This window comes from Ochotona curzoniae, unplaced genomic scaffold (assembly GCF_017591425.1).
Source record: "Ochotona curzoniae isolate NIBS_2020 unplaced genomic scaffold, NIBS_Ocur_1.0 contig_4792, whole genome shotgun sequence".
Lineage (NCBI taxonomy): Eukaryota > Metazoa > Chordata > Mammalia > Lagomorpha > Ochotonidae > Ochotona > Ochotona curzoniae.
Window position 1 is genome coordinate 568,134 of NW_024466389.1, and position 23,968 is coordinate 592,101.

At 66.3% G+C, this 23,968-nt stretch overlaps 2 protein-coding genes across 2 annotated transcripts in view; one reads left to right on the forward strand and one right to left on the reverse strand.

The window, feature by feature from the left end:
- Positions 1–14,080, forward strand: part of PRKCZ (protein kinase C zeta) — a 47,668-nt gene extending 33,588 nt beyond the window's left edge. The window contains exons 6-18 of the mRNA XM_040987784.1: positions 2,091–2,222; positions 3,042–3,123; positions 4,380–4,432; positions 4,961–5,149; positions 6,018–6,115; positions 8,137–8,223; positions 8,962–9,097; positions 9,182–9,269; positions 11,208–11,327; positions 11,654–11,733; positions 11,946–12,035; positions 13,615–13,730; positions 13,810–14,080. Coding sequence (XP_040843718.1) covers positions 2,091–2,222; positions 3,042–3,123; positions 4,380–4,432; positions 4,961–5,149; positions 6,018–6,115; positions 8,137–8,223; positions 8,962–9,097; positions 9,182–9,269; positions 11,208–11,327; positions 11,654–11,733; positions 11,946–12,035; positions 13,615–13,730; positions 13,810–13,897 — 1,359 coding nt within the window. The 3' untranslated portion in view covers positions 13,898–14,080. The remainder of the gene's footprint in view (positions 1–2,090; positions 2,223–3,041; positions 3,124–4,379; positions 4,433–4,960; positions 5,150–6,017; positions 6,116–8,136; positions 8,224–8,961; positions 9,098–9,181; positions 9,270–11,207; positions 11,328–11,653; positions 11,734–11,945; positions 12,036–13,614; positions 13,731–13,809) is intronic.
- A 1,451-nt stretch (positions 14,081–15,531) lies between these two features.
- On the reverse strand, positions 15,532–17,407 carry FAAP20 (FA core complex associated protein 20). The gene is made up of 4 exons (XM_040987584.1): positions 17,346–17,407; positions 16,692–16,830; positions 16,406–16,620; positions 15,532–15,700 (listed from the first exon to the last, which is right to left on the reverse strand). Exons 1-4 carry the CDS (start codon positions 17,405–17,407, stop codon positions 15,628–15,630), a joined length of 489 nt encoding a protein of 162 aa, XP_040843518.1. The 3' UTR covers positions 15,532–15,627.
- Between the last annotated feature and the right edge of the window lie 6,561 nt (positions 17,408–23,968).

Here is a 23,968-nt window from a genome sequence, read left to right on the forward strand (position 1 = left end):
AGGTGACAGGCAGCCTGGCCGGGACCCCAGCGCCAGCCCTCCTGCAGAGGCTCTGTGCGGGCATGGAGGTCAGCAGTGAGAATGGGCGGGCAGGAGTGCTGGTTGTCTGTTTCTGCAGAGACGTTGAGTGGGGAATGATTGGAGCAGCGGGGCAGGTGACTGACAGCTGGCTTGGGACAAGGGCACAGCTGCGCCCTGAGACGCTCGTGGCCTGCATCTCACCTCGAGCGCTCATACTGAGAACAGACCCCCATGCCACCCCTGCCAGGCCCTGACCCACAGCAGCGGACAGGGCCTCCCCAGGCTCCCAGGGCTCTGCCAGGTGTGTGACAGCAGGCAGGGAGAGCCCACCTGCCACAGGCACTGCCCAGGCCCTGCCACTGGAAGGTGTCTTCACTTTGCCCAGCAAGCAGTTAAAGAGGGGCAGGGAGCCAGCACCCAGCTTCCAGGCTTCGGGCCTAGGCCCTGATCACATGCCATGAGACTGGCGTCCAAGTGGACAAGGGCGGCCAGCATTGGCCACTCTGGGACAGAAGGCCCAAGGTGCTGTCTTGACGGGAGAGGGTTTGGGCATGGTAGAGGACACCGCCCTGACTCCCACCATCAACATGAAAGGCCCCAACATGGCAGCTGAAGGGGCAGATGAGAGCTGGGCTGCGTGTTACCATCCCCTGCCCAGCCCTCCGTGTGAAGAAGTGAGAATGGAAACCTCAGCCCAGCCCCACCCACTGGTGTCAGCTCCCACGGCCCCAACCAGCCAGGAATCCACTGGTGCCAGCTCCCACGGCCTCATCCAGCCAGGAATCCACTGGTGCCAGCTCCCACAGACTCATCCAGCCAGGAATCCACTGGTGTCAGCTCCCATGGCCCCAACCAGCCCCATACTCACTGCTGTCAACTCCCACAGCCCCAACCAGCCCCGTACCCACTGGTGCCAGCTACCACGGCCTCATCCAGCCAGGAATCCACTGGTGTCAACTCCCACGACCTCATCCAGCCAGGAATCCACTGGTGTCAGCTCCCACGGCCCCAACCAGCACCATACTCACTGGTGTCAGCTCCCATGGCCCCAACCAGCCCCATACTCACTGGTGCCAGCTCCAGCCAGCCCCAACCAGCCCCGTACCCACTGGTGCCAGCTACCACGGCCTCATCCAGCCAGGAATCCACTGGTGTCAGCTCCCACAGCATACACTGAACATCTGAGCTCATGACTTCAAATCACAGAGGGTGGGAAACATGGCCCAGGCCAGTGGGTGCGAGTGTAGAACCATCCAGAAGCTAGAAGAGGGACTTGGCTGCCTGCAGCATAGCCCTGTTCATCTGCTCTGCCACGTGAGCCTCTGAGAAGAGCAGGCAGACAAGCTTGCACTGCGCCTCACCCAGCGCGCCCTGCCCCAGGTGCCAACCACCCACTGCGCGCTGCCCCGGCTGCCGACCACCCACTGCGCGCTGCCCCGGCTGCCGACCACCCAGACGTAGCTCCAGCAGGGCCGTGGCCACGGCGTGTGTGTCAGTGTTCCCTTGGACATACCTGAGCCTCAGCTCTGTCCTGGGCACCAGTCACGCCACCCTGACCACGATGCCCTTGGGGGACCCGTCCCTGTGCCCGTGTGCAGACGTGTGCCTGGAGTCCTGTCAGTTCACCTCAGGCTGGCCGCTGGTACCTGCTCCCTCATTCATGAGTGGCCTCAGACTCACTGAGAAGCAGAACTTAGAGAGATGAAGGACAGAGCCGAAAGTGGAGTGGGGGCACAGGCACCCCGAACCATGGTGCAGCTGTGGACACAGCTGAGTGACGTGTGCCCCACTGGGAGGCCTTGGTCCCCTGCCGTTTGTGAAAATCAGACTTGTAGACGTCGTAGAACTAACTTGAGGTTGTTTAGAAGACAGTGGTCTAAGCTGGCTGGGACCCCCCAGAGTCCTTACAGATCCTGCGCAGAGCGGGGTGTGGGGCTGCCCCAAGGCTGCTCCAGCAGGCGTCTCAGAGGGTCTGGGGCGGGGGGGGGCTGAGTGCGTAGCCTGAGGCGTCTCCTGCCTGGCGTGGGACATCCTTCCAGCCCCCTGACGGCTGCCGTTCTCGCCCGCAGAAAGCATACTGCGGCCAGTGCAGCGAGAGGGTATGGGGCCTCGCGAGGCAGGGCTACAGATGCATCGCCTGCAAGCTGCTGGTCCATAAGCGTTGCCACGGCCTCGTCCCGCTGACCTGCAGGAGGCGCATGGTGAGTTGGCCTAGGCCCTGCCCCTCTGTACTGTCCCCGCCGCGATGCAGGCAGGTGGCGGTGGTCACCCATGCCCATGGAGGCGCCAGAGCCCTCTGCGACACCAGGGGGCGCCCCTGGTCACCTGTGCATGTCTTTCCTGTGAGTTGCAATCTGGAGTCCATTGGTGACTTAAGGCCAGTGTGTGTCAGGGGACCTCGCAGTGAGCACCTGTCCCCCAGCCCTGCCAGCGTCCCGCGTCCCCGCACGTGCAGGGCAGGAAGCGATTGGCTCCACCTCTTGCCACCCCCCTGTGTTCTCGGGGCTCAGGGACATGGGGGGCCCCGTGCAGACCACAAGAGCACAAGCACCCCTTGACCATGTAGTTCCACTTCTGCCTGAGACCATGGGAGAGGCTCCGGAGGGAGGCCGATGCTCCAAATTTAAGTGTCCGCCTCACAGAGCTGCCTCCGAGGCCATCGGCCCTGGTGGCCGCTCGGGAGCAGGTGTAGGGGGCAGGCATGGCCCCAGCTCCCTGCTCGTGCGGACCCCGCAAGGCAGTACGTGGGAGTCCTCACTGTCGTGGGCGGCACCATGGAGCTCCCCATGCTCGCTTCCTCTCAAAGAAAAACTCTTAAGGGTAGGTTTATTTTGGTGCAAGAAATGTTTAAATCCACACATAGGACTCATGAGAAGTACGCATCACAGGAAAACTGCACACGGCTTTCTCACTGTGACTCGGCCTTCCATCAGCATTCCAAGGTCCCTCGTGCGGGTGGCCGTCAGGTTCCCTGGGAGCTGGGGGTCAGGCCAGGGATCACCTTGGGGTCTCGCCGGCAGGATCCTGTCATGCCTTCCCAAGAGCCTCCAGGAGATGACAAGAGTGACAACACGGACCTGCCCTCCGAGGAGCCTGACGGAAGTAGGTGCTACGTCCCACCCCGGTCAGCACCCCCCACCCCGGCCATCACCCCCCCACCTCGGCCAGCACCCCCACCCCGGCCAGCACCCCCCCACCCCGGCCAGCACCCCGCACCCCGGCCATCACCTCCCACCCTGGCCAGCACCCCCACCCTGGTCATCACCCCCCACCCCGGCCAGCACCCCCACCCTGGTCATCACCCTCCACCCTGGCCATCACCTCCCACCCCGGCCATCACCCCCACCCTGGTCATCACCCTCCACCCTGGCCAGCACCCCCCACCCTGGTCAGCACCCCGCACCTCGGCCAGCACCCCCACCCCGGCCAGCACCCCCCCACCCCGGCCATCACCCCCCACCTCGGCCAGCACCCCCACCCCGGCCAGCACCCCACAGCCTGGCCAGCACCCTGCACCCCGGCCATCACCCCCTACCCCGGCCAGCACCCCCCACCCCCCATGGCCAGCATCTGTGACCACCTCGGGGACAACACCCCCAGAGCCATCCAGACCCAGCAGAGATGGGCAGGGTGGCCCTACAGTGGCCATGGTGCTCTCAAGCTGACTTCAGGTGTTCTAGAAAGCTCCATGCAGCATCTCCTGTCAGCTGGAACCCCGCTCTGGGTGCCACACAGCTCAGCTCCCCATAGAGGCCTGAGGCTGACTGCCGTGTGCATGGCATGGCTGGGCGCTCAGCTGCCCATAGAGGTCTGAGGCTGACTACTATGTGCATGGCTGGGCGCTCAGCTCCCCGTAGAGGCCTGAGGCTAGCTGCCCTGTGCATGGCATGGCTTGATCTTCTGGTTTTCGTGTGGTTTTTCCTGGGGAGAAGTGGCTTTCTATTTGTAAGGCATGTTTAGAGATCTTCGCTCCTGCTTGGCGCTGACGCCCACTGAGCCAGCACCCTGTGGGTCTGGGTGCGTGCCCCAGCTCTGAGCCCGCAGGCGTCTGCGGCTGAGACCCCATGCCTCTCAGCCAGCAGCTGCCCGCCCATCTGCCAACCCACACTCCTCTTCCATCCTTCCACTCCTGTCATCACCCGTCCTTGCACTCAAGCCCCCTGACCTGTGACCCTGCAGTTGGACCTAATGAGCCACGGGCAGACTGGACGCCGGGGCTGACACGCAGTCCTTGCCTGTGCGCAGCGTGTCCCGGACCGTACTGCCATGCATGGTGGCACCCCGCTGGCCAGGCCCAGGGCATCGGGGCCCTGTCCCAGGGATGCCCGTAACCCCCTTTCTTCCTCTCTCTCCTCTAGTTACTTATATTTCTTCAACCCGGAAGCGTGACAGCATGAAAGAGGACTCTGAGGTGAGTGCTCTGATAGCCCCTTGATGGGGCGGGGGCTGGGGTGCCCAGTGCTCGCCTCTGCACCCAGAAATGAGGGCGGCCAGGGTGGGCTCCCAGCTCCAGTTTCTGTCAGACTGCCCGCTGCCCATCCTCTGGCCCTCCTGGCCTGGCTGCCCTTCTGCGTCCCTCCGTGCACTGGGACCAGGATGTCCCGATGGGCTGCTCTTCCACAGCCAGCTCACAGGGAAACCCCGCTGTTCGCAGAATGCCAGGGACCCCTCCTCAAGCTGGAGGGGACCTAACGCGGCCTGGCGGGCTTCGGCAGCTGCTCACCGTGCATGCTTCATTCCTGGAGGGGGCGGGGCTCCTGCAGGCTGCCAGTGCAGCACCTGGGTGCTCGCTGCAAGCAGCAGCCCGTGGCACTCATGGCTGGCTTCATGCCTCATGCAGGCCGTGGCCAAGGCGTTCCGCGGGCTGGGCTGAGACTCGGGGCCTCAGGGAGCGGCCAGCCTGTATGAGGCCTGCCTTCACAGCCCCCTCCTCCCCCAGGACCTGAAGCCAGTTATCGACGGGGTGGACGGGATCAAGATCTCACAGGGGCTCGGGCTGCAGGACTTCGACCTCATCAGGGTCATCGGGCGTGGAAGCTACGCCAAGGTCCTCCTGGTGCGGCTCAAGAAGAATGGCCAGGTCTATGCCATGAAGGTGGTGAAGAAGGAGCTGGTCCACGATGATGAGGTGAGGTGGCTCCCGTGGCACACGTGCACGCACAGCACGCACAGGGTCTGCCCGCCCCCGGAGGGTGCACACACAGGGTCTGCCCGCCCCCGGAGGGTGCACACACAGGGTCTGCCCGCCCCCGGAGGGCGCACGTACAGGGTCTGCCCGCCCCCGGAGGGCGCACGTACAGGGTCTGCCCGCCCCCGGAGGGTGCACGCACAGCACGCACAGGGTCTGCCCGCCCCCGGAGGGCGCACGCACAGCACGCACAGGGTCTGCCCGCCCCCGGAGGGCGCTCGCACAGCACGCACAGGGTCTGCCCGCCCCCGGAGGGTGCACACACAGCACGCACAGGGTCTGCCCGCCCCGGAGGGTGCACGCACAGCACGCACAGGGTCTGCCCGCCCCTGGAGGGCACACGCACAGGGTCTGCCTGCCCCCGGAAGGCGCACGCACAGGGTCTGCCCGCCCCTGGAGGGTGCACACACAGCACGCACAGGGTCTGCCCGCCCCCGGAGGGTGCACGCACACCACGTACAGGGTCTGCCCATCCCTGGAGGGTACAGGCACGCCGTGTCTGCCCACCCCCGAAGGGTACAGGCACCCATGCCATGTCTGCCCACCCACTCCAGGGCACAGATGCTAAGCCAGGACCAAGACTTACCCTCACAGTTTATGGAGCAAAATTAGAATAGGTGCATTTGATGGTGCTATTTTTAATGTAATTTTTAAATTTAGTTTTATTTTGAGACAAAGAGAGCTTCCCCGTTCATGGCTTTTCTTCCAACTGCCAGCGTCGATGGCCCAGAGCTGGGAGCCAGCGTCGGGGCCCAGAGCTGGGAGCCAGCGTCGGGGCCCAGAGCCGACCAGCTGGCCTCTGTTTCAGGACATCGACTGGGTGCAGACGGAGAAGCACGTGTTTGAGCAGGCGTCCAGCAACCCCTTCCTGGTCGGCTTGCATTCCTGCTTCCAGACGACAAGTCGGTGAGGACCTGACCGAATGGCCAGGACCCTGTGCGAGCCCAGAAGGTGCTGTTGGGCACAGTACCCTTAGCCACTGCTGGGCACACATGCACTCCTAAGCTGTGAGACTGGATGACCTGCCAGGAGATCCTGGCAAGGGGTTCTGGGCAGCTGCGGGAGGACTGGACAGCCCCGTCCGGTTCTCTGGCTGCCCACGGAGCTGGCAGCAGCTTTAGACAGAAGCTTCTGTTGGGGCATCAGCTTCTCACTGAGCTGGCACTCTGGGGATGGGCAGGTGCCACCCGGGCCCGCAGGCCCACAGGACTGAGTCCTCTCCGGTGCCACCCAGCGCCACGCCTTTCCCATGCACCAGTGCTCACTCATACGTTAGAAATCGCCTGTAACCCCCCAAGCAGCGACACCCCCAAGCTGGATAGTCAAGGGCGCAGTGTCTGAGCAAGGGGCTCAGGGTGGGGCTGCATGGGGAACCCTTCCAGGCATGGTTTGCTGTCACCCAGGACATATCCTGTGGGATGGCAGGGCTGTGTCCAGTCGGGCCGGGGAGGAGACCCCTGATATTGAGAAGGTTTGGGATTGTTTCTGCATTGATGGGGCGATTTCTTCCTGGCAACACGCGGAGAGCCATCAGGATGCTCGGGGCCCTGGGCAGTGGGAGCCCCGTGGGGCACAGGAGGTGTGCACAGGGAGGGGAGCAGCCAGGACACAAGCTTGTGGCTGGGCAAGCAGTCGTGGCTGGCCCACAGACATGGGGCCTGCGCCCACGCGGGAGACCCCGATGGAGCTTCTGGTTCTAGCATTGTGGCCATTTGGAGAGAACTGGCGGTGGAGAATGTGTGTGTGTCTTTGTGACTGTGGGCTGTGGCCCGGCTGTGATGGCCTGCGTCTTTCCATCCTCTCATCCAGCTTCAGCATGCCCTCTCTGCCCCATGGTTCTTCCTGAGCCAGGGTAGGGCCAGCAGCCTATTCTGTGCACGTGGCAGGCTGACTGCATGCCAAACGGGGGCACTGCTGTCTGGTGTGGCCAACCCCAGACCCTCCGATCCGGAAGGGGCCTACCTCCGGGTTCCTTTCTGACATGTCAAGTGTGGCTTGGTCCTGCTCCCCATATTGTGTGGTGAGGCCCGTGTGGGCTGGGGATCTTTGGCAAAGCCACCAGGCCCGGTGAGATGCAGTGCACCTGCAGCTCAGCACGGGGCTCTGGGGTGTCCTCGGGGCTGAGCGCGGGGGCTTGTGCCACAGCCACCTTCCCCCGGCGGCTTCCCCGGTGGGGAGGCTGCTGGCTTCCAGATGTATTTCTTTTTCGGAGTCGTGTTTATTTTTGAGACCAGCTGGCTCAGCAGGTTAAGCTGCCGCTCGTGGCTCTAGCATTGCGTACGAGGGCCCTGGGGACAGTGCTAGGAGAGCAGACGGTGCTGACCCAAGTGCCTGGGCTCCTGTCGCCCGCCCAGAGCACAAGGACAGGAGCTCAGCCAGACGCCGCTGCAGCCAACCGGCAGGCGGAAGGTTGAGCTCTCATGCTCTCTCCGCCCTCCTTTCTCTGTCTTCCCACCTTTTTCAGTAGGTGGTTTATTCTGCTTATTTGGAAAACAGAGACCAACAGGTCTACCCACTGGTCCACTCCCCACGGCCTACAGGAGCAGGACCCTGCAGCTGGGGCCGGCCCCGGAGGCACAGCCAAGACTGCTGGGGTCAGTGAGAGCAGAGCCCGAGCCCAGGCCTCCGCCCCAAAGGCCCTGACTCAGGTTTCCATTTGCTCCCAATGGCGTGGGCCGCCAACACTCAGCGTGCAGGTGCAAGTCCCAGGGCAGTGTGTGGCCGCAAGAGCCACTCCATGCTTGTATCTCAAGCGTCCTGCTGTGGCCATTGTCACTGGCTGGCGCTGGGCACACTGCAGCTGCCGGCCAGTGGTCAGCACCCTGGCACCAGCAGCCCCCTGTCGGGACACACATGCCCCACAGCCTGGCTGCTTCTGTCCTGGGGGTCCCACACCCTCTCAGCCCTGCCCCTCTGTCCCCCGCCAGGCTCTTCCTGGTCATAGAGTACGTCAATGGAGGGGACCTCATGTTCCACATGCAGAGGCAGCGGAAGCTGCCAGAGGAGCATGCCAGGTGAGTGTCTGCGGGTGAGTGCGGCCGCAGAGGGCCGGGAGAGACCCAGGGGCCCGGGGCAGAGGGCCGGGAGAGGCCCAGGGGGCCGGGGCAGAGGGCCGGGAGAGGCCGGGGAGGGGGGCCAGCTGCAGAGGCTACCTTGCCCGGCTGCCATACCAGGGGACAAGTCCAGGTGTGGCAGGTCTGGCTCAGTGCGGCTCAGCACATGTTCCCGGGGCCCGTCCCTCTGCCACACAGGACTGGGGGCCGCTCTGCACAGCGTCACACGGGGCCCCTGTTGACGTCAGGCCCAACCCTGCATCACGCCACGCGGGGCTCCTGTGGCTTCAGGTGCCCTGTGGCCACCCACGCAGGGCCCCCCAGCACTGCTGCCTGCCAGGCAGGGCCCTTATGACGTCAGGCCCCAGCCCTGCAGCCTGCCACTCAGGGCCCCTGTGGCTTCGGGTGCCCTGCGGCCGCCCACGCAGGGCCTTTGTCAGCACCTGCTGTCCGTGGCCCTGCCTGTTCATCCTCTGCACGCCAAGGCCATGCCGCCTTTTGGCTGTTGGAAGGATGCGTGTGGGTCCGCAGCTGTGTGTCTGTGTGGGGCCTGCCCATCAGTCCTGTGTGCCCCAGTGGGGCTGAACCTGGGCTGATTGCAGGTCCTGGTGCCGACTTTTCTCCCTCATGGTGTACGTGGGTTGCTGCAGCTGGGGTGGCCAGGGGCCTAGCCAGGCCGTGACAGGCTGACCCCTCCAGGTTCTACGCGGCAGAGATCTGCATCGCCCTCAACTTCCTGCACGAGAGGGGCATCATCTACCGGGACCTAAAGCTGGACAACGTGCTGCTGGACGCCGACGGCCACATAAAGCTCACCGACTATGGCATGTGCAAGGTGGGCGCCGTCCCGGCCCACCCCGAGCGCCCTGGCCAGCCCAAGCGGCTCACAGGACGCACCCCCCGCTGACTGCCCCCACAGGAAGGCCTGGGCCCCGGCGACACAACCAGCACTTTCTGTGGGACCCCGAATTACATCGCCCCGGAAATCCTGCGGGGAGAGGAGTACGGTGAGCACGCGGACATGGGCTGAGGAGGGAGAGCTTGGAAAGCCAGGCAGTCAGAACGGGGTATGTCCTCCCCATGCAGACCCCGCCCAACTCTCCCCAGGAGGGGTCAGCAATGATCCTCTCACAGGGAGCACCAGGGCCCGGGACAGACCCGAGGTGGGGAGGTGCCGAGGGTGAGGTGACCTAGCCCTGCACCCGAGACAGGAACACGTCTGCTCCTCAACTTACGAAGGAGCACAGCATAGCTGTGCGTGTGCACAGAAACCTGCAGTAGGTATGCTTGTGTGACAAGTGTGTGCGCTGTGTGCTGGGAGTGCTGTGCGCTGGGAGTGCTACGTGCTGGGAGTGCTGTGTGCTGGGAGTACTGTGTGCTGGGAGTGCTGTGTGCTGTGTGCTGGGAGTGCTGAGTACTGTGTGCTGGGAGTGCTGTGTGCTGGGAGTACTGTGTGCTGTGTGCTAGGAGTGCTGTGTGCTGAGTGCTGTGTGCTGTGTGCTGGGAGTGCTGTGTGCTGTGTGCTGGGAGTGCTGTGCGCTGGGAGTGCTGTGTGCTGGGAGTGCTGTGTGCTGGGAGTCCTGTGTGCTGGGAGTGCTTTGTGCTGTGTGCTGGGATTGCTGTGTGCTGTGTGCTGAGTGCTGTGTGCTGTGTGCTGGGAGTGCTGTGTGCTGTGTGCTGGGAGTGCTGTGTGCTGGGAGTGCTGTGTGCAGGGAGTGCTGTGTGCTGGGAGTGCTGTGTGCTGGGAGTGCTGTGTGCTGGGAGTGCTGAGTGCTGGGAGTGCTGTGTGCTGGGAGTGCTGAGTGCTGGGAGTGCTGTGTGCAGGGAGTGCTGTGTGCTGGGAGTGCTGTGTGCTGGGAGTGCTGTGTGCTGGGAGTGCTGTGTGCTGGGAGTACTGTGTGCTGGGAGTGCTAGGAGTACTGTGTGCTGGGAGTGCTGTGCGCTGGGAGTGCTGTGTGCTGGGAGTGCTGTGTGCTGTGTGCTGAGTGCTGTGTGCTGGGAGTACTGTGTGCTGTGTGCTAGGAGTACTGTGTGCTGGGAGTGCTGTGTGCTGGGTGTACTGGGAGTGCTGTGTGCTGGGAGTGCTGTGTGCTGGGTGTACTGGGAGTGCTGTGTGCTGGGAGTGCTGTGTGCTGGGAGTGCTGTGTGCTGGGTGTACTGGGAGTACTGTGTGCTGGGAGTACTGTGTGCTGTGTGCTGGGAGTGCTGTGTGCTGGGAGTGCTGTGTGCTGGGAGTGCTGTGTGCTGGGTGTACTGGGAGTGCTGTGTGCTGGGAGTGCTGTGTGCTGGGAGTGCTGTGTGCTGGGAGTGCTGTGTGCTGGGAGTGCTGTGTGCTGTGTGCTGGGAGTGCTGTGTGCTGGGAGTACTGTGTGCTGAGTACTGTGTGCTGGGAGTACTGTGTGCTGTGTGCTGTGTAGTGCACAGTATGTTGTGTGTACCGTGTACCATATATGCTCTGTGTGCCCCATGTGTCCACACCATCTTGTGTTGCACACGTTGCAGTGACTCATGTCTTGGATGCCCTGTACCACAGGGGCGGGCAGAATGGGTGGTCCTGGGGCATCTGGGAGAAGTGTCTGGCGCACGAGGAGCCAGCGGTGGACAGCAGGTGGGACCCTCAGCCCCAAGGTCAGAGCCAGGCTCAGGCAGGGGTGTTGTGCATGAGCGAAGTGTGCCACCTTAACAGGAGCAAGTGGGCGGATACTGGCCTGTGTCAGCTGCTCTCCTGGCAGGGGTCCAGGCTCCCTGCTGTGCCCTCCAGCAAGCAGAGTGAGCACGATGGTGGCATCCTTCAGGGTCCTGTCAGCGGGGAGACACCCTGGGCAGGACAAAGAAACTGGGACCCCAGGAAAGCCCAGGGGACGGCGCAGGTGGGGGACATCAGAACAGCAATGACCCTGGCAGCCGTGACCCTGGCAGCCATGACAGCGCCTGCTCTGCCGCAGGGTTCAGCGTGGACTGGTGGGCGCTGGGCGTCCTCATGTTTGAGATGATGGCCGGCCGTTCTCCCTTCGACATCATCACGGACAACCCTGACATGAACACGGAGGACTACCTGTTCCAAGGTGTGGCCCTCTCCGCACTACTTGCGGCTGTGCGCTGGCCAGGAGCCCTCCTTCTGCCCTGTCCCACTCGACCCAGGATCCTCTGAGCCGCTGGTGCGGGCCTGTGGGAGCGCTCCTTGCAGGCACCTGGCAGCCCAGGAGGCCTGCCGGGGTGTGGGCACGGCCGAGGGCAGCCCAGGAGGCCTGCCGGGGTGTGGGCACGGCCGAGGGCAGCCCAGGAGGCCTGCCGGGGTGTGGGCACGGCCGAGGGCAGCCCAGGAGGCCTGCCGGGGTGTGGGCACGGCCGAGGGCTCCCTGGGCAGCAGCTCACACCCCCCTCCTTGCAGTCATCCTGGAAAAGCCTATCCGGATCCCCCGCTTCCTGTCTGTCAAGGCCTCCCACGTCCTGAAAGGATTTTTAAATAAGGTGGGCTCTGCCTCCCGGGTGGGCCGGGCTGGGGGGCAGCTGGGCCGCTGTGTGGGGCTGTGGGTTTGCGAACCCGAGTCCATGTTGCTGCTGCTTGGACTAGAACTAGATGGGGCAGGGAGAGGCAGTGCGTGAGGGGTGGCGCTGGGCACGCGGGGCTCACCATCCCGTGGGGAAGTAGGCCTGCTCGTCCTCTGACCTCTAATCCCCAGGACCCCAAAGAGAGGCTCGGGTGCCGGCCACAGACGGGCTTCTCTGACATCAAGTCTCACGCCTTTTTCCGCAGTGTGGACTGGGACCTGGTAAGGCTGTGCAGCAGTGGGATGGGAAGGGAGCTGCCCAGGCCCCCCAGCTGGCATCCCAGTCCCGGGGCACAGGGCACACTGGGTCAGACCCCACCTGGGGCCGGCCTAGGGCGGCGCCCGGCTGCCCCCCCACACACTGCGCCACAGCCTCTGGCAGTGCAATGCCTGACGGGGCAAGGCCTGTTTGTCCAGCCAGCGGCTGGCTGGCGAGGCCGAGGTGCAGCCGTCACAGGCCCAGAGGAAGCGAATGTTCGTAGGAACAACGGCTTTGAAAGATCTTCCATCTGCTGGTTCACTCCCCGGACAGCCATGGTGGCCGGGCCGGAGCCAGGAGCTTCTGCCAGGTCTCCCACGCGGTGCGTTCAGGCCAGCTTCCACTGCTCTCCGTTAGGGAGTTGGAACAAAGTGGAGCAGTCTGTGCCCACGAGGGACGTCGGCCCTGCTGGCAGTGGCTTCAAGAGTCACGTGGTTCCCCCACGACTCACAGGTCGCGCGGCCATCACCACAGCCCATCATCACCAGCGCCCCCCACCCAGCCCTAGGAAACATCACCCCACCCCTGCTGGGATCCCTGAGGGCCGACCCCTCCAGGGTGTGTCAGCCCTCCCATGCCTGCTGGTCCACGCTGGGGTGCGGCTACCTGTTGGCTCGCCTGCAAGTTCCCATCCTCCCTCCAGGGGGCGGCCTGGCTGTTGCCCCTGCAGCAGGTGCCCCCCCAGGCCCCCTTTGGGGAATCGGAGCCTCAGGAAGACCAGGCCAGGGTACTGTCTACACCTGCAGCCACCCTGGCTGCCCAGGGCCAGCCGCCCACCCTGGGCCTTGGGCGGCACTTCATGGAGCAAAGACATTGCTGGGTCACTTCATCCGTGTGGAGCTAGCGCGGTCAGTTCCTCGTGGGGCTGGACGTGAAAATGGGCTCCCATTTCTGCTGGGGTCTCAGCCCTGAGCGGGCACTGGTCTCCAGGCCATCGGCCGTGCCGCCCTCCGCAGGCGCTGGCTCCCAACCCTTCACCCTGCTTCTCCGGGCTCATACTTGGAGTGCCGGAACGATGGACCAGGGGCAGCTCTGGCTGCTCTTGAGGCTGGGGGACCCTGAAAAGCACACTGGTGCCTGTGTACGGGAGCCCCTGTGGCCTGAGGAGCGGTGACTGAGCCACCACCCGGCCCCGAGGCCACGCCACCCCCACGTGGGCCCTAAGGCAGATTGATACAGACAGATCTCCCACGCAGTAGTTCACTGACCGAGTGGCTGCCACAGCCGGAGCTGAGCTGATGCAAAGCGAGCTTCACGCGGGTGCAGGTCCCAAGGCTTTGGACCGTCCTCTGCTGCTTCGCCAGGCCACAGGCATGATGGGAAGTGGAGCAGCTGGGGCACAACCGGTGCCCATATGGGATGCCACCTCCTGAAAGTGCAGGATCAGCCAGTTGGGCCATCGCACCAGCCCTGCCCCCCTCCCAATTTTCCATCTTAAGGAAGTGATGCCTGCCACTCGCAGGGCCCAGCAGGGCCTGGGTTTGACCTGTTCTGTGCCAGGAGTGGGCAGCGTGTGGACTGACCCCGTCTTTGCCTCGGCAGCTGGAGAAGAAGCAGGCCCTGCCGCCGTTCCAGCCGCAGATCACGGACGACTACGGCCTGGACAACTTTGACACGCAGTTCACCAGCGAGCCCGTGCAGCTGACCCCCGACGACGAGTGAGTCACCTCGGCAGTGGGCAGGGGGCGGTGGGCAGGGGCGTGGCTTGGCAGCCATCTGTCCCCTCCTTCCTTGCAGGGATACCATCAAGAGGATCGACCAGTCCGAGTTCGAAGGCTTCGAGTACATCAACCCACTGCTGCTCTCGGCCGAGGAGTCCGTGTGAAGCTCAGACAGCCGCGTGCACACGCCTGGGGATGACCTGACCTCCCTCCCAACCACAGCACTGCATGCCAGGCTGGGCACGAACATCGGCCCGCCAGGGCAGGGCAGCTGGCATCAGGCCGAGGGGCGCGGCAAGGCCCCCGGCAGGCGGTGTAGACAGGACTCGGCGCAAGGCCGCGCTGCCGCCGCCCGTGTGTCATGTCCCGAGGAATAAAACGTGCCGATGACATGGACGCGCCCTCCGCCTTTTTCCCACGTGTGGCGCCTGGCCAGCTGGGGATGGGCTGCTGCCGCCAGGCCACAATAACCTCCCCTGTGCTGTGGCGGTAGCAGCTGCGCAGGACTGTCGTGGGGGAGTCAGGGCAGATTCCCCCCCACACGGGCCACTGCGTCCACACAGAAGGGCGGCAGCCTGCAGTCCTGGGTTCCAGCCAGGGGGGTGGGCGCGCTGAGACCCGCCTGGCCGACCCCTTAGCCGCCGCGCTGGGCCCCCTCCACAGCCTTGCCCAAGGGCCCCAAGGGCCGTGTCTCGGGGTTGGGGCTGAGAGGGGCATGGCTCAAGCCCCACCCCAGGCTGTGTGGTGGGCAGGCCCCCAGCCGTGCGTGGCCAGAGCCATGCCTTGGGGAGGGCAGGGGCTGTGCCAGCCCTGAACCCTCCACTTCCTCAGGTCTGCGGCTGCCCAGTGGTCACAGGACACAGCCAGGTGCTGCGTGGGCAGGTGGAAGCCCCTGGGACCCAGACGGCTGGGCTCGCCGACCACAGCAGGGCTCATTTGCAACCAGCAACCCCCATTTCCACCCAAGTCAGCGAAGGCGACCTTGATCGGGGCGCCCTGGGTTGCAGCCCAGCTTGGGGGACAGTGCCACGCTCTAGGCCTGACCTGGGTGACAGTGGTGGCAACTCCCCTCCAAGGTGGGGCACGTGCCAAGTGCCTTGTGGGGAAGGACAGCGCAGCTCTGGGCTTGCGTGTTGGCCACTGGGCAGTCCACCCACGCCCACCCTGTTCCTGCACATCCATTAAAGACTTCCCAAACACGGGTCTGCGCCTTCACCAGAGGCTCTTGCAGAGAAATGCTGTTATTTATTCCAAAGACAGGGAGGGGCAGGGGACTGGAGCACGAGTGTCCAGCTGTGTCCACGGCCCGAGTGGCCGCATCCGCAGAGCCTGGGCTCACGGGAGGGACAAGGCCCCACAGGTGCCCTGGAGCCACGGCCTGCCAGGTCCTCCAGCGTCCACTCGGCACTGGGCAGTCCTGGGCATATGCCAGGCACGTCCCACATGCAGTCCCATCCCCTGCTGCTTCATTTGAGGCCCAGGAACTGGACACGCCCAGCCCGCCGGCCCCAGCTGCAGCAGGCACGAGGGGTGGGAGCCTGCAGAGGCCACCTGTCACTCCCCCAAACCATGTTTTTTCACATCCCTTCCCCCACGTGAGCTTCCTCCTGGAGATGCCACAGGGCCCCTTGGCATGCAAACCCGGCCAGGCTCAGCCATGCGGTAGGCGCCACAGCCCCAAGGCCAGCCCTCCCTGCGACAGGCCAGAGCCCCTCTGGCTCTGCCCACGGGCAAGCAGGCCAGCACAGTCCAGCCACTGCCCCGGATGGCTACTGGCACTGGGGGATCCTTGTGGGGTCCCTCCGGGGAGCCCCTCCTGCGCCTTGGTGGGACACGGGCGGGCCGGACACCGCCCCACCCAGACGCACAGGCAGAAGGGGCTGGGTGCCTGCGGTCACCAAAGCACGTCCTCCGTGCTCTCTGCCAGGCACTGCGCCAGGTGGCTGTCGATGTCCAGCTGCACCAGCCTGCAAGAGACGGCGGTCATGCCACCCTGTTCAGCCCCAGCCCCGTCCTGTGCTTCCCACCCCATGGCCAATCCCGCTTCCAGAAAAGCATGACCTGACTGTTTCTTCAGCTGAAAGGCAGAGTTAGAGAGATCTTCCATCTACCAGCTTACTGCCCAAATGGCCACCAAGAGCAGGGATGCACGAGACGCAATCCGAGGACCAGGAGCCTCTTCCAGGTCTCTCACGTGGGTGCAGGGTCCCAAGGACCTGGACCGTCCTCGGCTGCTTTCCCAGGCCGGAACAGGATTTGCAATGTGCCATTTTCTCTAGAGGCGCCCCAGCATAGCTGCACCCCAACAGGGGCACCATGGCCCGCAGGAGGGTCCTGGTGGGGCTGGCCTCCAGGCGGTGAACCACGAGCTGGTAGAGCTCCCTGTCCGCCCACCGCCCCCCCCCGTCACTGTGCCAGGCAGAGGTAGACCCGCTGCCCACAGGGCTGCAGCTCCCGGGGGACCCTCCCAGGCTGGGGCGGACACACAGGTGGCACCCCTGGGTGCAGCTCCTGGCCGGTGGAGCCGCGGCGGTCACCAGGCCCGGCCGCGCTGGACACCTAGGTCACGCACACCTGCACGCTCACCTCCAGCTCCCTCCTCGGGCACGTCCCAGGCCGGGGGTCCCCGCCACCCCCTCGGGGGACACAGGTGGACACTCATGGATACTCACTCGGGGCCGAACTCCTGCTGGCACATGGGGCAGTTCCGCAGGGCCGGCGCCCCCGGCGGCGTGCTCGGGCTCTCGGGCCGCGGGGACCGGGTGGGGGTCCCCAGGCGCTCCCCTGCGCCCGGGCGCCCCGCGGCCTGCGGAAAGGGCGGCCAGGAAAAGGTCTGGGGTCCGACGGAGAAGACCTCGAGGGGCGCCGCGGGCTCCGGGCCCGGCTCCTGCAACACACGGAGGGGGGCGTCGCGCCGCGTCCGGCCCAGGGCGCCCCCCAGGGTGGCGGCGGGCTCACCTGGCCGGGGAAGGCGGGCAGAGGCGGCACCTCGCCGTCCACGTGCAGCTCGGCGCCCGCCGTCCGCAGCAGCTCCGTCCACGGCGAGTCCTCGCTGCCCGCCGGGGGCGCGGGGCGGCCAGGGGGCGGGGCGGGGGGCCTGGGGGCGGGGCGGGCGACGTCCGCGGGGCGGGGCGGCCAGGGGCGGGGCGAGGCCCTGGGGGCGGCGAGAGGGTGACGTCAGCTGGGCGGGGGCGGCAGGGGCGGGACGAAGCCCTGGGGGCGGGTGACGTCAGCGGGGCGGGGCGGCCAGGGGCGGGGACCTGAGGTAGGGGGCGACGTCACGGGGCGGGGCCTTGGGGGTGGGGCGGGGCGAGACGCCGTCAGAGGGGGCGGGACGGCCAGGAGGCGCGACGGGCGACGTCAGATGGGAAGGCGGGGCCGGGAGAGGGCGGGCGACGATGGGGAGCGTGGCTAGTGGCGTCGCGGGGCGGGGCGGAGACGTCAGCAGGGGCGGGGCGTGGCTGGAGGCGTCGCGGGGCGGGGCGGGACGGGCAAAGGGGCGGCGCCGCGCGAGGTGGCCAGGCGGAAAGGGCCCGGGGTGACCCGGGGGCACGTGGACGGCCGGGACCCCGCCGTGTCCTCCTCCTGCCGCGGCTCCAACGTCCGACTCACCCGTCCTCCGAGGGCGGCCTCCGGCGGCTCAGCCTCAACCGCGGCCTCTTCGCAGCCTCCATGGGCGGAAGAGCGGGCTCGGCGGAAACGACGCACGGAACACGGGGCCACGCCCGGCTGGGGCCTCAGCCCCGCCCCGGCTGGAAGCCCCTGCACCGGGAGGGGGCCGACCAGCAGAACCCCCTACACCAAAACCCCCTGCACCAGAACCCTCAGCCCTGGAAAGGGGCGGACCCCCAGAACCCCCTGCCCCAAGAGCGGGCTGGCCCCCCAGACCCTCCTGCATCAGAACCCCTGCCCCAGGAGCGGGCCGACCACCAGAACCCCCTGACCAGAACCCCCTGCCCCGGGGGCAGACCCACCCCCCAAAAACCCCTGCACCAGAACCCTCAGCCCTGGAAAGGGGCCGACCACCAGAAACCCCTGCCCTGGGAGGGGGCCGACCCCCAGAACCCCCTGCCCCAAGAGCGGGCTGGCCCCCAGACCCTCTTGCATCAGAACCCCCTGCCCCGGGAGCGGGCCGACCACCAGAACCCCCTGACCAGAACCCCCTGCCCCGGGGGCAGACCCACCCCCCAAAAACCCCTGCACCAGAACCCCCTGCCCTGGGAGCAGGCCAGCCCCCCAGAACACTCTACACCAGAGTCCCCTGCCCCGGGGGGCGAGCCAACCACCAGAACCCCCTGCCCTGGGAGCAGGCCGGCCCCCAGAACCCTCTACACCAAAACCCCCTGCACCAGAACCCTCAGCCCTGGAAAGGGGCTGACCACCAGAACCACCAGAACCCTCTGCCCCAGGAGCGGGCCGACCACCAGAACCCACTGACCAGAACCCCCTGCCCTGGGAGCAGGCCGGCCCCCCAGAACCCTCTACACCAGAACCCCTGCCCTGGGAGCGCGCCAGCACCCCCACAGAACCCCCATGCACAAGAACCGGGCCGCCCACTGGGTCCACCACAGACATTGGTCCACCCGCCCCACCTGCACCTCAGGCGGATCCCTGCCGAGCCCAGCAGGCCACTTCCGCCCTCCCCGGGAGCCCCCCAAGAGCCCGGCTCTGGTGCAGGGGTGTTCTGGCTGAGGCCGCCTGGCCAGCCCCGGGTGAACCCTGCGTCCTGCTGTTTTTCCTGGCGTGCCACCAGGCCACCTCAAAGGCCGCCACAGGGTGGCAGCACAGGCCCAGGTACCCTGGCAGGGCCTGGCTCCTTGCAGCCGGTGGGCAAGGCAAGCCCTGCAGTACTCTGTGCCCACCCCGTCTCCGTGTGACCTGCCTGCCAGGCCTGGCTCCTTGCACACTGTGGCTTCCCCTCCCAGGGCCACGCCGTCCTTTGCTCCCTGCTGACCTGTGCTAAGCCAGACCTCGGCAGGGCCCATGCTGTTGCACATGAGCGAGTCAACACTTGGGCCTGCAGGCAGAGGGACTTCACGGGACCCTGGAGAAAGTGACCAGCGGTCAGGACGCTCTCAGATGAGGGAATCCCCAGGGATGCCTGTTGCAGGTGGTGACCCACAGGCTGCTGCCAACCTCTGCCCTGTGCCCTGCTGGACCCCACTGGCCCTAACCTGCTTCCCAGCTCCAGGTCTTTCCTGGAGGTACCAGGCCTCGGGGGCTTTTGGGGGTGGGGGGGTGTTGGGATTCAGCTCTCAGGTCCTCACCCCTTCTCCCTTCGCTCCAACCAAGGTCCCACTGGTGGACCCAGAGGGCAGCCCTGCCTACCTCCTTGTCTCTATGGTCAAGTCCGCGGGGTGCAGGGCCAACCTCTTCCACTGAGCCCACCCTGGACCCTTCTCTGGCCCTGTGCGAGGTCCCCAGGGCAAAGAGATGTGCCACAGGATCACACAGGACAGAGGACCATGTGGGCAGCTGCTGTCGTCAACCCTGGCTTTCCATGCGGGACAACCCAGAAGGGCCCCACCCCAGCATCCGGACACCAGAGCCGATCTGACACTTGCAGCGCCTGGTCCTTGTCCCTCCCTGGACCGCTGTGCGCATCCTGCTCCAGCTTCCTCCAGCAGGCAGAGCCACAGGCGCTGAGGGGGCTCCCTCCTCTGCCTTCCCCTCCCCCCCCGGGGCCCCATTTGCGGATTGAGAAAGACATACAGAAGTTCCATCAGCCACCTCACAGCCAGGACCGAGCCAGCCCAGCCGGGCCTCCCATCCGGGTCCAGGGGCCAAGGGCGTGACCCATCTCATGGCTTTGCCAGGCTGCAAGCAAGGAGCTGGCTGGGCACGAGTCAGGGCCTCTGTGGGGTCCCAGCACTTGAAGAGGAGGATCAGCTAACTAGTTGAGCCCCATTAAGTTCAGCTTTCAAACTTCTACCGCCACCGCCTTGTCCTGCTGGTACCCGGGCCGGACGGTGGCGGTGGGAGATGCCTGGTGTCCCCACTCCCCAGGGCACCTCATGCAGGCCCAGATGGGCACGTGGTTTCTGGAAACCCTCCACAGAAGGGAGTGGCAAGGGAAGCAGTGGGGAAAAGCAGAGGTGCCCCCAGGAGGGCCAGCCCAAGGTGCTCTGGTGCCCAGATGGCACAGACCCTCCTCAGAGAGCCAGCATCGTGAGGGGCACTGTACCCCCAGCCCAGAGACACATTTCCTGCGTTGGAAATTTGGCTTGCTTGGAGCTTAATCTCTAGTTGGGCAGACACGCTGCAGAGACGAGCAACATTCCAACTACAACACGGCGCTGCAGGGCCGGCCCTGGGACCACCAGCTCGTCCTCCTGCGTCGCCAGCATGCCCTGTGGACGATGGCAGGGAAGCTGACTTCTCCGGGGTCCCAGATCAGCTTGGCAAGACCCCAGGGTGCCTAGTGCTGCCCAACCAAATCCACTAGGGGCTCAGGAGGTGGTGGGCATCCTGCAGGCCACTGGACGAACACTGTCGGGACGCAGGCAGTGAGCGGGCTGGGTGGGGGGCCATAGTGCAGGACCTGAGGCAGGCAGGCACTGGGTCACCTCCTGCACCACATGTCCCCCACAGTGCCAGCACTGGCACACTGGCCCCAGCCAGGGGCCTGAGTTGGCCACCTCCTGACACCTGCTGGCTGTGCTGTGCCAGTGCTGGAGCCGGGCATGGCGGTGTTCATGGGGTACATGAGTGCCAGGCAGACAGGCTGTGTGTGTTGTTGCCTGGGGAACACTGCAGTACAGCAGGAGTGTGGGCCCCCGCCTGGGCCGTGGACTGAGGGCATGCCACGTGGCCCGGATGTCATGGCCTCCTCACGGCCACTCCTGCATGCAGTGGGACCCTGCTCCCGGTCCCCTGGTTCAAGTCTCTCTCTCTGCCCGAGCCGTGCTGGGGGTACCTCCCCAGGCCCTCCGGAGTGACAGCTTGAGTTCGGACTTGGAGCGCCTACTCCTCCTTCCCCAAAACCTCCCGAGGCCTTTCCAGGCTGTGTCCCACACTGTCAGCTTGAAATGGACCCTGGACAGGGGGCTGTGTCTCAGGCCTGCCCTGTGACCTGTCCCTTGCTTCACAGAAGGACAGCGACAGACGGCTATGCAGGACCTTCCCCCAGGCCCTCCCAGGGGGTGAGGGGAAGCAGGGGACAGTCAGAGATGCACCAGGGTACTGACCTGGCTGCCGGGCCGCCCCCTCCACCGGGACGCGGGCCTGGCTGCCGGGCCGCCCCCTCCAGCCAGTGTCCTACAGAGGCCTGGGGCGTCTGTTCTCTTCAGAGGCCACAGATGGAGAGCTGTGGCAGGTTGCAACTTGGGCCCCTTGCTGTTGCTGCAGGAGCGAAGGGCTGGGCTGGGCTGGGAGTTGAGCACCCACGGTGTGAGCATGGGCGCAGTGGCTTCAGCCTGGGAGACCTGGCCTGAGGCGGGCAGCGAAAGGAGCACCCCACTGCGCACAGGCCACTTCCCCTGCCATGCCCTGCTGCCTGACCCCCAGCTTGGCCACTGCCCAGTAGACCACACCCACTGCAGCCACACGGGCTGGTGCCCAAAGACTCTTGCCCAGCCAACACCCTGAGCCCACGTCGGATCTGCCCTCCGTCTGTGGGTGTCTGTGGGCCTGGCACGTCCTCGAAGGCTCTGGTCAAGCCGACTTGTGGGAGACTGCCCTCGGCCTGTTCTGTCCACTCCCCCGGAGCGCCCTGGCATCTTGTGCGGTGGCCTGGCGAGCCTATGGACAGGCCACTGGAGTCATGCACAAAGTGTGGCCGGCTGCCACGGCCGCCAGCAGCCTGCCAGGGGCCGCCCACCGCCGTGCCCGGGAGAGCTGGCAGGCACGGGGCAGCCTGACAGCCCAGGTGACCGCGGAAACGCCGCTGGGCTGACGGCCCGGTCACCCGCCGGCGCGGCCTTCTGCTCTCCGCTTTCCCGCGCTGGCCGCGCCCGCCGCCTGCCCCCCGCCCGCGGGTCTTTGTCCATCTGCCGCCCTCCCGGCCGCGCCCTCCGGCTCTTCCCACACCCACGCCCGCGCCCCGCCCCGGGCCCGCCCGCTAACGGCCTCCGGGCCTCGGTCCAGCGGGGTCCGCGCTCGCCGGGAGCGCCCCGGGCGGCCGCCGAAAGCCCGCGCAGGCCGGGCCGGTGCGCCCCACGCGCGTCCCCAGGGCCTCGCGCGCAGCCCTTTGTTCGCGCCGGGCCTGCTGCGAGGCCGCGTGCGTGGGGCGCCCCCGCCCCAGGCTGTGCTCCGTGGGGCCCCAGCGCGCCCAGACCCGCCTGCTCCCCGCGAGGGTCGGGACGCGGCCTCGGGCCCTCCGCAGCCCGACCTGCCAGCCTGCCAGCCGGCGTGGCCGGGGCCGGGCCGGGTCCTGCCCTCTGGGTGCCCCACTCGCTGACCCTGCAGTGGGCCATGTCCTTGAAGGAGGAAGACGAGCCCGAGGACCCTGCGCGGGCGGGGTGCGGGCGGCACAGCCGGGCCAGGGAGACCTCCCCATGCTGCGTGGAGCGGAGGGGCCCCCAAAGGCTCATGCTGGACGCTCCTGACCCCCTACCCGGGCTGGGACGTCCCAACTTGCCAGGAGGGACTCGGTGGAGGGCGGGCCGCGGCGGGACACAGGACAGGGGAGGGGACGGGGTCCCGGGAGTGACTCGGGGAGTCCTTCCTCCCCTGGGCGGGGTCCCAGACTCTGCTGCGGCCCGCCCAGCTCTGCCCAGCTCGGCTAGGGCCCCATCCCCCGCTCCCGCACCCCCCTCCACGAGGAGGGGCAGGTCTTTTAGCCCAAGGGCAAATCAGAAAAAAAAAAGAGAGAGAAAGAGAGAAGGTTATGGGAGGGGTGGATTTTTCCCTGAGCTGGAGGGGAAAAAAAAAGCCTGAAAACTGAGCAGCCGCGCGCTCCCCCCTCCCCTGCACTCCCCTCCGTTCCCCCTCCCCTCCTCTCGGCTCGGAGTGGGGTGGGACTCTGCCTGGCATGAAGGGGCCGCGGGCAGAGCTGGGGATGCCAGGAACCCTCCGGGTCACTCAGGAGTGTCCCGTGGACAACGGGGCTCTCTCCTCTGAGCCCCCCAACCTTGGGCTCTGTTCCCCGAGAGGAGGGGGCCCAGCTAGAGCCCAGCCCCTACTGTTCTGCCCCGACCTGCGCATGGCATCTGCCCCAGGCTGCCCAGCTCGCTCCTGAGTGGGCTCTGGGTGTCTCCGTGGTGACCGAGGGCAGCACCCAGCCTAGGCCTGGAACAGCCAAACCCCGTGGGCGCTGCCAGCAGCCTGCATCTGGGGGAACCCCTGGGGGGGGGCTGCTTCCCTGCTCCCACCTCCCGTTTCTTTGGTTGAGGCCCCTGAGCTGCGGGTGGGGCTGTTTTGCTAACAAGCCTGTGTGTACTAGTGCACGCGTGCGTCTCCCCGTGTCTCCGCGTGATGTGCGTTCAGGCCCCAGAACCGAGTCCTGAGGCTCCGAGTCAGGGCCTGTGGGGCGCCTGGGCTGGTTGGGGTCCCTGGAGCTGTCTGGGCCCGCCTCCCCAGCGCCCGTCCCTGCCGCCCCTCCGGCCTGTCTTCCTCCCCACTTTGCTCTCTCCTCCCATCCCCCTCCTGGCAAGCAGCCCAAACCCTAACTTGCTGTTAACTTCTCCCCCGCAGTTGTCCGAGAGCCCTTCCAAGTTAAATATTACTCATGGAGACACAGCCCTGGGCAGCTGGGCCTGGAGGGGCAAGGCCTGCGGACGGGCAGGACTCCCTGGAGGCCTTGCCGGGCACCGCGACATGGGGCAGTTGAGCACCTCCAGCTCCAGGCTTGAGGTACCTGTCTGCTGAACCCCCAGGCTGGGCCGGAGTGGGAGGGACAGGGCCGGGAGGGGCCAGCCGCAGGCCCCAGAGGGTCTTGGGCTGAGCAAGGGGCCAGGGGAGGGTCCGCCCATGTGCCAGGCGGGGTGGCGAGGCTGGGAACATGTTCAGGAACGCAGCGTCGCCTGCTCTGGGGCCCAGCAGCCCTTCAGTCTCTGCCACACAAGGGCCCGTGGTGGGGGCAGTGGCAGACACAGCACCTGCCCCTCCTGCAGCGCCCTGTGGCTGCAGCCAGCTGCCCCTCAGCCCGTCTGTCACAGAGGGCGGGCACGTGGCACCACCAGTACGGCCAGGGATACCGGCTGGGCGCTGGTGGGAGTCCCGGCTGCTCCACTTGTGATTCGGCTCTCTGCCAACACGCCTGGGAAAGCAGTGAAGGATGGCCCAAGTCCCTGGGC